We start from the raw sequence: 14,232 nt of genomic DNA, 5'->3' as shown, positions 1-14,232 counted from the left end.
AGAGGGAGAGAGGGAAATAGGGGCACCGTTATGACTGTCACTTCTCTCATCGTCATCATCAAATCAGGTTGAAGATGCGACTGAACATTTATTTGCCAGGAGCCGTGACGATGACGCATGATACTTCGGTGCCTTTAAAGTGGGGTTGGTGGATCACACAGGAATCAACGTGTAAACCCTGGAGTTGTCATTGAACCTGAACTATCGTTCACTTCCCACATGCCAACCGTGCGGGACCTCATATCTCCATATGCGCAACATCTCCCTCATCCTACATTTATTTTTCTGAGCTGCTGTCAAGAACCTCATCCATGCCTTAATTACATCGAAACCCAGCGATGACAATTCTCTCCTGTATGGCCTCCAAAAATCCTTCGCTTCCAAACTCCAGATGACTCAAAATGCCATTGCCAGACTGCAAACCCTAAACCATTTCCAAATACAATCCAAGATTAATTAAAAAATGTAACTCATCGTCTTCAAGATTTCCCATGGACTCAACAACGACCTCCCTTCTGCCCTATAACTCTAACTCCCCTCCTGAGCACTCTCCCCATTTTAGCAACAGAGGCTTTCTGTTGAAGCCACCACAGTCGACATCCGGTCCCTTCCCAGCGGCTCATGCAAGACTCCTCGACCCTGTTCAAGACCTCTGCCTATTATTACCAACTGCTTGATCCTGTAGAATCTTTGAGATGCGCTCATATTTAGAAGCTGTACAATTGAAAGTGAGAACCCTTTGAGTCTCTTTTGCATGGGTTACCAGGTACCACAAGCACGCCGCGATACTATCAATCTGCTTGGCCGTGAGTTGGCCAGGAAATGGCAGTAACAACGATAAAACAATATCTAACGTGCATGAATATTGGTAAAATTGATAAATTAAGTTTACGCGGTCAGTTTGTAACTTTATCCTCTCATATAGAAATCCATACAACAACAACCGCCATTCGTCACTATGTGGCGGTGACGTCACTATGACGCTTGTGCCAGGCTATGTGCACGTTGAGGCAACGTGAAGTATTTTAGCCACCCGGCGCTCCGCTCGTTGTTTTGAGCGTCGCTCCTCCACCCTCCGTTGTTGTTGGAGGTCAACTGCCTCCAACTGCCCAGTAGCGTCCTTCATGAGCCTCCTCCACAGAGGCCGATCTTGATACCGCTGGTACCAGTCATCGGCAAGTCCACTCAGCTCCACATCCTCTTGTACCACATCACTCCATCTCTTCTCTAGTCCGTGCTGCGCCCAATTAGCCCCCTCTATCCGGCCGAACAAAAGCTGTTTAAGCATGCGGTGGCTGGGCATGCGGGCTACATGACCCAGCCAACGCAGCCTTTCCTGCCGGAGGAGCTCACCGATGGGATTTTGTCCAGATCTTTCAAGGATTTGTGAGCTCCTCACACAATCCAGCCTGGTTAAACCCAGGATGGATCATAGGCAGGCCAGCCTAAATGTTTCCAACCGGCGAAGATGCTCCATTAGGGGGGGCTCACGTTTCACAAGCGTAGAGAAGGGAGGAAATGACCGTGGCCGAGAAGACCTGAAGCTTCGTGCAGAGCGACAGACCAGGTAGCTTCCACACAGCGTTACGCAACCGATGAAAAGATAATGCCGCTCGACTGATTTCAAGTGAGACCTCTGCTGTCAAACCGGAGCCGGTCATGAGCACACTGCCTAGGTATGGGAAACTCTCCACTCCCTCCATAACTGCCCCATCACCAATTGGGAGTTGTGGGGGTGGAGTGCCCGATGGTACAAAATAACCAAGCAGGTGCTTAGTTTTGGTGGGGCTGATGGTAAGGCCCCACCTCTTAGTGGCAACCTTCAGGTTCAGCAGCAGTGCCTCCAACTCCTCCACTGAGTGAGCGGCAATTACCAGATCATCGGCATACATGTGGTTGACCAATAGGGAGCCATCCCTTGACCGCACCCGGGCATCGATCAGCCTCCCATTGTATCTGTACCAGATGGAAATTCCGCCGGTACAGCCATCAAAGGCTTCACGAACTACGTGGCCAAAAAATATGTTAAATAATGTGGGATCCAGAGGACATCCCTGTAACACCCCAAGGTGAACAGGGAATGGCTCCGACTCCCGGCCATGTAGTTTTACCTGGGCCCGCTCACCATCATGAAGGTCCTTAATGATCGTGAGCAGAGGGTGAGGGAGTCCAAAAGCACGCAGAATAACCCAGAGCCCAGGCCTACTGATGGTATCATAGGCCTTGACCAGGTCAATAAAGCAGAGATGTAGGTCTTGTTGGAATTCCCTACACCTCTGCTGTAGCAGACGAACAGAAAATATGGCATCTGTGCAGGAACGCTCTTTCCTGAAACCGCATTGGGGCTCCGTAAGCCCCTCCTCAGCGTGCCTGGCAAGGCGACGTTGAATAATCCTTGCCAGGACCTTTCCCAGCACACTGAGGAGATGCCCCTGTAGTTGTTATAGTCTGTGCGGTCCCCCCTTCTTAAAGAGTGGAACCATCAGGGCATCCTTCCAATCCTGCGGAACCCGTCCAGTGGTCCAGAATGTTGTTATATCTTGTAGGGCACTCTGTGCACAAACGCCACCCTCCCTCAGCATTTCGCTTGGGAGATCATCTCTGCCCGGTTCCTTCCATGGTCTCAGACTCTGGATCACCTTTAGTACTTCCTCAACAGATGGCACCTCAGCCAGCCACTTGCAGGGGTTGACTTATTTTTCCAATATTTGAGACACCGCAGCCTCAGCAGGGTCATACTCACTTTGTACCACGATGTTTTCCATGCCGAGAGATTTCCCCTCCCCAAGGACTTCACAGAAATGCTCAGCATATCTGCAAACCTGTTACTGGGGGTCGGAGATTGGATCACCGTTTTTTCCCCTAATGATAATAGGTGAGGCACTGCAGGTTACTTTTTGATGGAGTTAAATAGTGATTTGTGATCGCAGGCCATTGAGGCAGACTCCATCTCCTCAGCAACCCGTGACCACCACCCACGATGCCAACCCCAGCAGCAAGTGATGATTAAATTCTCGCTTGCAACTTTCATCAGCTAGCTGAGACCAGGCCACCTTGGGTTTGAATGTGGTCCTGGGTGTACATCCACCACCGGAGTGGAAGAATGGCAGGCGCATCTTACAGATGACAAGTCGATGGTCAGTTGGCAGATCAGCTCAACGGTAGGTCCTGGTGTCAAGGACATGGGCCCGCATCCGCTGTTCTGTCACTACATACTCCAGCAGATGTTCTTGCTTGGACCTGGCATGCATCCATGATGTTGTGTGGATGCTCTGATGCCGGAACAGTGTGTTGGTAATTGCAAGCCCATGGGCTGCACAAATATCGAGCAGCCTCCTCCATTGTTATTGAGCTTATCTGGCCCATGGCTTCTAATCACTCCAGACCAGGTGTCAGCATCATGACCAACTCGGGCATTTAAGTCACCCAACAGGATGACTCTATCCCGAGGGGTCACTTTAGCTAGCACCTGTGACAGGAGGTCATAGAAGCCATCTGACTCATCGGCCTTGCCTGCATCCCTCCACGGATGTTCGTCTTCGGTGGGGGCATAAGTAACCACGACCACCACTCTTTGCCTCCGGTTGATGGGAAGGCGAGCCCAAAATAGTCTGGGGCTTACCGCTTCCCACACCTCACCGCCACGTTCCCACGCCCCCTTCATTCTTTTGTTCAGAAGAAGAGCCACTCCCTGTTGTTTGGTAGTCTCCTGCCCTGAGATGAGGACTGTCCACCCCTCATGGTGGTAGGAGCCAGAGCCAGTCCACCAAACCTCCTGAATAACAGAGATCCAGGCGGTACCGGTCCAGCTCCCGACAGAGGAGTGGCAGCCTCTCCTCCGCAGTGAGCGTTCGAACATTCTACGTGTCCACCCCTCAGTGGTTTTTTGTTGTTTCTGGAGGAGCCCTGAGGGTAAAGATTTAATCTCCTGGCTCCACCAAATGGGGTTTGGCCAGGAGATGCCATAGACGCCTGTCACTCTGGGGCCTCTGGCACAAGCTTATTAATTAGATATTTAAAACGTGGTTTTATGGTAATTAATTGAAGGTTATGGTAATTAATTGAAGGTGGAGGGGTTACCAGCCCCTCGCACCCATCCAGAGTCCCCATTAAGCCGCTGTGGTGGTTACAAACGCCATGAGGGGAATGGTCAATATAAATTGGCCCTCCCCCACGGCACGCCCATCACAGCGTTGCCGTCCAGCACCACGAGGAGGTAGAGGGAGGTTGTTTTTGCCATACACCAAAGCCATACACAAACGAATCCACTAACACAGTATGCTCAAATCCATGAGAATACTCGAATTTCCTTAAAAGAATAGGCATGTAAATCATTCAACCTCCAGTAATTAGATTATTTGTCAAATTTAGGCCACGATATGATAGAATAATCAATTGTCTCATTTTAATAATCTAGTTTGTATTGTTTCTCATTGTTTTGGTATAATATGCTTGCACATTCTTTTACATTCCATTAGGCAAAATGAAAAATTAGCATATATATTGTAGTTGCAAATAATGAATTCTAACACGCACAATTCCATGCATGTACTGTGAGGGTAATGACGGTTTTAATTGATAGATGCATTCATTGAAGCTTACTTGGATTAATATAAATTAAGCTTTACCTAATATACATTTTAACTAGTTGTAGCAACAGCACTGAAAATAAACTGTGTACATGAATAAAATATGACAAAATATTTTAGGCATTAAAGCTTTCTCACATTCGTCAAATAAAACTATGCGTTTCGTACAAGGCACAACGTTAAACGATCAGGGTGTAGGGTTTAGAAGTCAAAGGGCAGCATTCGTGTTTCAAGAGTGTAAAAGCTCAAGATGGAGGGGTCCATCTTGACAGAAAGCTGGGGTCAATGTGCACACACAGAGTAAGATTGCCTTGGGTTCTAGTTTATGGAAGACAGGATAGGGCTCAGGAAAGTGAGAGGGGGGTTCAGGCAGCTGGGCAGGGTTCACATGTCATCAGGGCTAGGGTCGTGAGGACAACAAGAAGGCAGGGGCCTGCGGGAGTTACCGAAGGCGCTGAAGAGCTGGTGGAGGTCGCTTGTCCTCCACTCCTTGGGGAAGGTGACGTGGAGAACGTGGTCCCGGTTCGGCTTCACTGTGGGGGGTCAAAGAGTGTTTATCATAATCGGTTGTTCATGTTACGCTGCATTTTACACACAACCCGTAGTTTTACAGGGTTCCAAAAAGTCAGAGCATTCGTGACCCCAAGTCTCCCTTAGGATTTGTCCTCCCACCATCTGGTTACTTTTTACATAAAGTGCAATACCGCAACACCTCATCTGCCAGGCGACATCACCACTCACTGATATCGACAAGGGGAACATTCAGTCGTTTTTCTTTATCTTGGACAAAAATTACAGGTAGCAAATACCAAAGGTCCTTGGTTCCTTCTAGCAGGACATCGACAGCCTTTTGTAAATATACTGCTAGATGAGGGCCTACTCACACCGTGCGGGTCGTGGGGGTTATGTGCCCATACCCCAGCTCGGCTGTCAGTGAAGGTTGGTCAAGGTGGGCAGCAAAGAAGTATGGTGCAAGGGATTTTTCCACACTGCCCCTCGCTACTGACCACATAAGCCTTGCAGCCTATAACACCTGTCATGCAAGGTGGATGCCCACACGATCACCATCCAGGCTCAACTCTGCTCATCTTCCAATATATGATGAGATCGGGCACATTCCAGCTGATCTGGTCATAGGCTGCAATATAAAAAGAGTACCGAGATTTAGGTAAAGGTTTTCTGGACAAATGAGGAATTATTATTTTAAGTTTGAATTATTTGACCCAACCCTGTTTTATTTAGCCAGACTGAGTCAACTAATCTACATGTCTGAATAAAGGGGGCCAAGGCTGGGGTGTGCCAACTCACAGTCAGGCCCGGTCAAGTTGAGGTACGGGATGTCGATGATGCGCATCAGAAACAACCTGCAGCCATCGGCGATCGCGAGAGGTTAAAGCAGATGAGCAGCGTTAGTGGCGAGTGCCAATTACGGTTCCACACAACAAATCATTTAGGATGTTGAATGCTATGTCATTGGTGCACATTGACACATACAAACTTAATCATCAGCCATGATCAATTAACTGCTGGATGAAGGCCTGCCCAAGCTGTCACCATCTCTCATCTTCTTACGTGATGGAGCAATCCCTATAGCACATTGCTCCTACTCCACGGGAGATGTCCTCTCGGGTATATTCCCTCCTCTGGCTGCCAAACCATCCTCAGTCAACCACTGGACATTCCTTCCAGTGTAATGTCCTGCACAAGTCGAATTTTCCTAAGTCAATATGATGCCTCCAAATTGCATATATTCTCGAATAAATATGTTGCTGTGTTTCTCGGTGTAATTCCAAGCATGCACCTCTCCACACCTCTTTATGCACTTTTCAGCTTGCGTTGCATTTTCTTTGTCTTTGTCCTTATTTCTGCCCCATGTCAGTCATACGTCAAGTGTAGAGTACAACCTTACACACTTACAAAGTCTCCAAATTATAACAACACAATCATACATGCACATTCATTCATACACGGGGATGGGGGTCTCCCTCACTTGTTGACAAATGGCTCGATGAGATGGGAACGTGCAGGAATGTGGCTCTTTGGCGGATCCATGAATGAGCCTGCACACACAGACACACAAACGACAACCACACAAGTGGGCATTTGAGTGGTCTGGGTAACCTACGTTGAGTAAACACCTAAACATAGTTGCAAACACAGTCTCGTAATTTTTTATTTAACCCTACACAGACGTAACTAGCAATGACGCCGTATATCTGATCACTGGTAATAGAATAAAGCTGTGAGGTTGGCCAACTATTTAGAACTAGAGTAACAATTTGGAACAGGGAGTCTATTAAAAAAAAGTCTCCGTAGGTGTTGGTGCATGTGTGAGTGTCCCTGCAAGTGCATACAAGTTGCCTGTGTGTTCTGTGTAAATGACCACGTGTGTTCATAACACAGTGAGTATACGCTTGTACATATAAACCTTCATCACTGTACATAACGTTAAAGTGCATCTACGCTACCACAGGCTTAGCATATCTGGAATGTTCGTTCAAGTCAGCGGTAAAAATGGCAGCTGTTTGCATGTGTGAGTAGACCGTTTGTGCGTGTGTGTACCCTGTAAATATGTGTACCCTGTATATATGTATGTGACCCCCATGTACGCTTGTGTGCGCATGTGACACTGTGTGTAAATGCGTGTGCGTGTATGTGGAAATACCCAGGTAGTTGGCCATGGAAGCAAAGCAGAGCCCCGTGATGTAGGCGTCGTACCCAGCCTCGTGCAACTGCTCCACGGCCGTGCTGTACGCAGGGAATCCCTCTGCACTCGCTGGACACACATGGGGGGGGGAGGGGCAGTGGGGAACAGGAACGTCCAGTGAAACATGGAGACCCACAACCACAATTTTAAATTAAACGGCGTATTAATACAACTGAACCTCAAGACACTTTACAAAAGTGGAAAACGATATTAGAAAAGGGGTGGTGAGAGTCGGTACACATGGGACAGGAGAGAGAAGCATAGAGAAACGCATGGTGGGGGGGGGGGGGGTGACCTCAAACGCACCTTTCGGACAATTTAAGAGATGCGGGTAATCATTTAGTGTAATCAAAGCGGCTTTTAACTTGGATTTAGTACGTATGATAACCAGTCACGAACGTAAATTCGGAGAGAAATAAGTTGTCAAACCTTTCTCAATAATGGAGAAACTAGTAATAGGTTTTACCCTTTTAACTGGCACAAAAACTGACACTTTTATTCAAGGCATCATGTTTGCAATAACCACAACACAAGCAGTCAAAATGCAAACAAAAGAGACAACTCTGATAATAATATGCACTGTCTTTGAAATTGATTGGTCCACACCCGAGACGGCTTTTCTTAGAGCCTAGTCGTCACTGGTGTTGGACCAGAAGACGCCAAAAGGCGTACAACTCAAAAACAGCGCACTATCAGAGTATTGAGGGCTCGGGGTGAGCATTTACATTATGAGACCTCCTTTGCCAGTAACAAGATATAGTAATAGGTTTTACCCTTTTAACTGGCACAAAAACTGACACGTTTATTCAAGCCGTCTCGGGTGTAGACCAATCAATTTCAAGGAAAGTGCATATTATTATCAGAGTTGTCTCTTTTGTTTGCATTTTGACTGGTTGTGTTGTGGTTATTGCAAACATGATGCCTTGAATAAAGGTGTCAGTTTTTGTGCCAGTTAAAAGGGTAAAACCTATTACTATATCTTGTTACTGGCAAAGGAGGTCTCATAATGGAGAAACTGTCGTAAAATACCATGGTGTCGGACGTACTCTAATGAATTGCCTTTTTCATTCACACCAAGATGGTGATAGTGCATTAGACTGGTATCCATGTCACAAACCATTTGTTTCAAAAATAGATAATTACTTTCACAAAGACACCCGATGTGTATTATTCAGATTTTTTTGTTGCGACTGTGAAGTTGCCTCATTTGTGAAATTGACAGAGTGAACGAGGTTTAAGCTCGGCAACGAAGGAAATCAAGTGAGAGAATGAGGGCAGAGACGCACGGGAAATGGAGACAGTGGAGAACAGGGTATATGTATGACGAGGGGAAGATTCTTCAACAACATTTTATGACAAGCCAAATAATAAACGAGTGGGTTCTGGAGGGCCACGTGACTTCATGTCACATGATGTCTTAACGTTAAGTGTCACGGGTACATATGTTGTCAATACCATCTTGATGTCATACAGCTGTGAGCGCTTGCCTGTACCCCTTTTCTCTGGGTCTTTCATTTCTATATATTGTTCATCTCACTAATATTTATCTATTGTCTACAGCTCTCTCTTCTCTCTCTTGTTTATCACTTTCATCTCACTAATCCATACTTGTCTCGGTGAAGAATATCTCTTGGCTGGCCACTCCCAAGAGACTCCACAGGCCACATTTGGCTAGCGAGCCAACCGTGAAAGAATCTTGGATGAGGGGAAATACGTACCGACTGCCGGCATCTTGAAGGGAGCCTCGCTGAGCCGCCGATGAAGATCAGCCAGCGTGGTGAACTGTATCACCTCCTGCCGGTTAACAGACGAATTCAAACGCCACCAGCCTGATTAACACCAAGTGAAAACCGCCCAACTTCTGAGTATATGTAACTTTTCGTTAGCTTTTGTCAAACTAAGCTTTTGAGTTTCAGCAGACAAGCAGTAGATATCTCAATTGTCCACCTGTTCCGGCTTAAGTTAAAAAGGTTATCTAGAATGATAAACATGTGTCTTTGGCCAAGGGAATTTGCTCAGCCAATCAGTGACGAGGACAAGGCTGGCTCCCCCCCACGTACTGGTCAAGTCTAATTTGCCAATAAGGTCAGAGAAGCTTGAGCTTTTAATGGGCTACAGATAACTTATACTGTCTTTTTAGCAGGTACATGTTGAAGCTATTTCAGTGACATTTTGAAAAAGAGCTTTATAGCTCATCAGGTTCCTCCAAAAGAAATATACTGATTATATATATACGTATATGTCCATCAAGTCTCCAAGGGCAATACCAGGATTGTCACTTTGTGGGAGGTCAACAATGCATCCGCTGAGAGATCAGTGTGGAAGCTCCAAAAAAAGAAGCAGCTGCACTGAGGCACTTCCTGTTCTGGTTTGCCTAAACTGCACACGTGATGCCATTGGCTTAATATACTTGGCTACCAGACACTGTAAAATAAGTGCCAGCTGGAGCCAAATATAAATTTTCTTCAACTCAAAAGGGGGTATACCAATGCAGATGACATTGCCAAGTTGCTCGAGCAAGCAGGGGAGACACTTAATTGACTTTGATAAATCGCAGGTGGATGAAGGGTTCCCCACACCGTATTGGTCATGTTGGTTGTTTAATCATACTTCATCACATTCATCATCAGACTGGCGAACGAGCAGAGAAGGGGCAAAGGGGTTGCCAGGATTGTTCAGATATCACTTGTCACTGATGTTACCTTTGGCCGGGAATCAAACTCGGGTCAGTTGGGTTTACAGTGCAATGCCGTGGGCTAACCCCTGCATCACTGCTCCACCCCCAGGATGGTAGGCAAGCCAAATAAATTACCTTGAAAGGATGTGTGCTGCTCATGAGCTTTGTGTCCAATAGCCTGTAAAGGATAAAAAAACGCATAAAAAGCATTCAACGATAACCCATTGCAGGTGCGCCAGTTATTGTCTTGGTGCAAGAATGAATTATCGTGGCGAGCAGGCAGGGAAGAAATAAAAACCATATACTTCATAAAATGTTAAAATGTTACTCTCCATCGAATAAGGCATGTCTACGTAAGTTTCACAGGCACAAAACGTGGAGCCATGTTCCTGGCACATAATACAAAAACCAGACACTTCATGGCAATTCGGTGATATATCACATTTAGATTCAGGAATCGATTTTCCTTTTACCACTGGTGGCTGCAGGGTTCATAATATGCAATCAAACACAATATGTACTCCTCAAAATGTATTTCTAAACACATGATTTGCTACATGGATTGCAAGTGCAAGGAAATGCATATTCACCACATTAATAATGTGCTATGCTTGTGACCGAATTCAGCTCACACGGTGTTAAACAAAGGTCTCTTTATCGGTTCCCCTACACTTGTAACAGAAAATGTTTCGCCATTGGCCACAGTGCTGGCCAACGGCAATCTCAGTCAACATTTGAAAATGTTCCTAATAATGCACAGAGTTATCATATAATTTAGAGAGTATGGCTTATTTACGGAATAAGCCATACACATACACAAAGCTGAATGCACCATCAACATCCCTGGGTGGGATGAAGAAGTAATCTAATCGGAGTATGTACAACACCATGATATTTTATTGGCATTTCTTCCATATTACAGACCTAACTGGTTGACATGCAAGGCCCAAGTAACAAAAAGCTATGTCACAATCACCATCTCAGTGTGTATGAATTACTCATATCATTGAAGTGCCTGAAATTAACATCTGATTTCATGGAATTAGCCCTGTCACTAACTTCTGTGTTTGTTATAAGGGAGTGTTCATGATAAATAATGGCAATTTTTTTTATTTGTGCATGTGGATCACTATTTTTTTTAAGCATTGAGATCATTGCCTACAATTTGCGAATGGCTTTGTAGTGTACCGTCACTTTGCGTACCTTGGAAACACACAATTGGTCAGCTCCTTAAACGCGTCCAAACTCTGCACAGGAGATAAAATGTAATTCCTCAGCGGGCAGCCAAAAATGACTCCCCACAGGAGCCCAACACATGTTTAACCCAGGCCGCCGATTAGACCGGCTTAGAACGTGTGCTGCTCTTATAAGTCACGATTCATTGCCTTAATTTTAACCATTTGCATTTAGTTTTTTTTGTTACAACTTTATGCTTTGATATGTAGCGGTTCATCCGGTGCACAATTCAATTAAATGTCACGATTCATGATCACGATTTGATTTATGAGTAAATTGTATTTTTACAACTGCTCTGCATGTGTAATCTATGGTGGTAAGAAACTATGAACATAAAAAAACACATTAATTTATTTCCTATGCGCTCCATAAATTAGGCAATCTCACAGGCCAAATTAGAAGTCATCTTGATAAAAAAAATGTGGGGTATCACATTGAAAGCAATTACCTATTGTTTTAGGAAAAAAATGGCTTATATATGAACTAAGTAGGCGGTCTGAGACACCCAAAACTGACGGCACCATCACCATCCCCAGCATCGATGAAAATGTCAAGTCGTCCGAATACATCCGACACTGTGGTATTTTACGACCATTTTTCCGTCATCCAGGAAGGTGGCCAAATTATTTACACCTGAATTACAGCCCCTAATTGGGTGAAATATCATGCCCAAGAAAAAAATCAATTTCATGATTATACTTTAAGTATATGAAATGTGGGTCAGAAATGATGAAACTCACCCATGTATGATCCAATGCACATATTACGACTGTAAGAATAACTTTTATTCTATGTCAATAAACTAATTAATACAATACATTTTTACTGAACCACTGCGAAGACCTGAGGCCTCAGAAACATGCAAGACCCAAAAGATAAGTGCATATTATTATTATTTATAATTAATGTTTACGATATTGTTAAATATCATCTCAATAACAATTCTCATCCAGCCAGGTTGCACTAAAACAAAGTGCTAGATTCCACAATAAAAAAAATCTATGTAGGGATGCAACTCAACTTATCATCCCTGACATCGTTAAAAAAAAGCACTTAACGAAAGTGCAGCAGTTGTTCTGTGGGTTCTCACTTGAGGGCAGCATATGGAATTTGTACCACTAGCTCAGGACCTGTGACAGATGACCACCAATCCACGCTCGTTTGCTTGGACAGCCACCTGACGAATTGTTTTTACACAACAGTAACTGCTCCTTGGACTAGTCCGATTGTCTATGACAGGGGCTGCCAGACTGTGCAATTTTGTGCACAAAAATCGCCCATTTTTGACACTACTGTGAAACGTCATTCATAAAAACATCTTTTTGTAAATGCACTCTCTTTTGTGGGCTACACTGGCAAATGGAGATAGCGCTTTTGTGCTTTAATGCCCAAAGGCTCATGTGCCATTTACCTAAAAAATACATCCTGTTGCTGCCCTGCCCTTTACCAAGAATTACCTCAGGAAGTGGGGAGTAGAACTGATGCACGGTGTGCATGACATCCAGCAGCATATTATGGCCCACAAGGAGTTTACCCTGCAAAGATATAAGACAATGTATACCATTTTAACATGATCATTAGGGCCATTGCCATGAGTGATCATCTATTAACATCGGTATAAAAGATGAGGTGACATGGTCACAAACTTGCTTTACCCCATTCAAGTGCTTAACAACATACAACTACTTGGTAATTTCGACTCCCTACTATTGTTGGTCATGGCCAGGAATCGAACCCAGGAAATTATGATTGTATTGCAACCCACAAAAGCTCAAATGCTTATACTCCTTGAAATGTTCATGTTACATTTACACTCATTGTGCAAACAACAAAACTGGGCAATCTAGACAATAAAGAGGAAAAAAATCTCTAGTTTAATCACGATTGTGAAGCCAATCCTGCAAGACCGAGGACTGGTATAGTCATTACACACATGGGTGGCATTCATGCCGAGGCATCGAACTTATATTGAAGAGGTTTACAGCGTAGCGCGATAACTGCTGCACCGTTCCGAGCCTGCACTACACTTGTTTACCCAGGATACCTCTCCAAGCCTGATGGATCAATTTCAGAACGTTCCTGCCAAGCTTTTGTAATTGAAGGCAACAACTGCTCCGTATAATCCCAAATTAGTCATTTATATCTAAAACGTATTTTCGTTTTTATTCAAACACAAACTGTTCCTCTGCCATCATCAGTCACAGTGCAGGCAAGAGGCCACAGCATACAATCTCACCGACTTGGAGATGGCCTGGATGACTCTGGTGAACCCTACAGCGTCTTCCAGCTCCTCCTGAAGAGTAGGCGAGGGATCAACAAACAAAGGAAAGCACACGCCCGTGCAATCGTCAAGACCTTTGCAGCCACCAAGGATTGTACGCAAGTATAAAACAGCCTGTGAGATTACGCATCTGAAACTACTATCTCTTTCTATTACTAATAAAAAAATGTACGTCCTTTATTTGACTAGAAGGGAGATTTAATTGCCACATTTACCAAGGAGAAACAAGAGGTGTGGCAATGTATGGATAGCAGTTTGTAGGTGATGAACATTTTTCACCCAAAAAAATTCTGATTTTTTTACGATTCGAATGTAATGTTAAGTATATAATCTGCTGTACTGTTAACATACATGCATTATATGTGTACATCATCACTCCATGCGTCTATCGAAAACGTAAGCATTTAATTAATTAATCATTACGACGCTCTCATTGTTCGGCTGTTTTATTTTTAATCATGACAATATCATTTGAGTGCAAAAATTTCTAAGTTTGGATTGTAATACTAGTGGTTCAGAATAGTTGAAGATTGTGCACACTTTTTCTATATTGTTATTTTGGCCTCTACAATGTTTATCAAATGATAATTATTTTCCTAAATCTTTATTATCAAGCGATCCATCACAGATCCGTGAGGTCAGGGAGACTCAGTTATCGATTAATGGCTTCACATTGACCTGGTTACGGATCCAAGCTAGCTCGGGTAAGGTCAAACCCAGGAAGTTACCCCAAGGGATATGA

The 14,232-nt window shown here is 44.5% G+C and overlaps 1 protein-coding gene across 2 annotated transcripts in view; it reads right to left on the bottom strand.

The window, feature by feature from the left end:
* The window catches only part of PARN (poly(A)-specific ribonuclease), a 30,272-nt gene that overhangs the window by 6,440 nt on the left and 9,600 nt on the right, over nt 1-14,232 (bottom strand). For both annotated transcript variants that reach the window (XM_032973192.2, XM_032973201.2), the window contains exons 13-21: nt 13,446-13,502; nt 12,667-12,744; nt 11,177-11,220; nt 10,109-10,151; nt 9,015-9,090; nt 7,255-7,365; nt 6,580-6,649; nt 5,898-5,953; nt 5,036-5,122 (exon numbers count right to left, since the gene is read on the bottom strand). In XM_032973192.2, the coding sequence (XP_032829083.1) occupies nt 5,036-5,122; nt 5,898-5,953; nt 6,580-6,649; nt 7,255-7,365; nt 9,015-9,090; nt 10,109-10,151; nt 11,177-11,220; nt 12,667-12,744; nt 13,446-13,502 (622 nt within the window). The remainder of the gene's footprint in view (nt 1-5,035; nt 5,123-5,897; nt 5,954-6,579; nt 6,650-7,254; nt 7,366-9,014; nt 9,091-10,108; nt 10,152-11,176; nt 11,221-12,666; nt 12,745-13,445; nt 13,503-14,232) is intronic.

Source organism: Petromyzon marinus, chromosome 3, assembly GCF_048934315.1.
Source record: "Petromyzon marinus isolate PM22_M1 ecotype Great Lakes invasive population chromosome 3, UKy_Petmar_22M1.pri1.0, whole genome shotgun sequence".
Classification (NCBI taxonomy): Eukaryota; Metazoa; Chordata; class Hyperoartia; order Petromyzontiformes; family Petromyzontidae; genus Petromyzon; species Petromyzon marinus.
The sequence above is the reverse complement of the archived record's forward strand: the minus strand, read 5'-3'. Positions and strand labels throughout refer to the sequence as shown.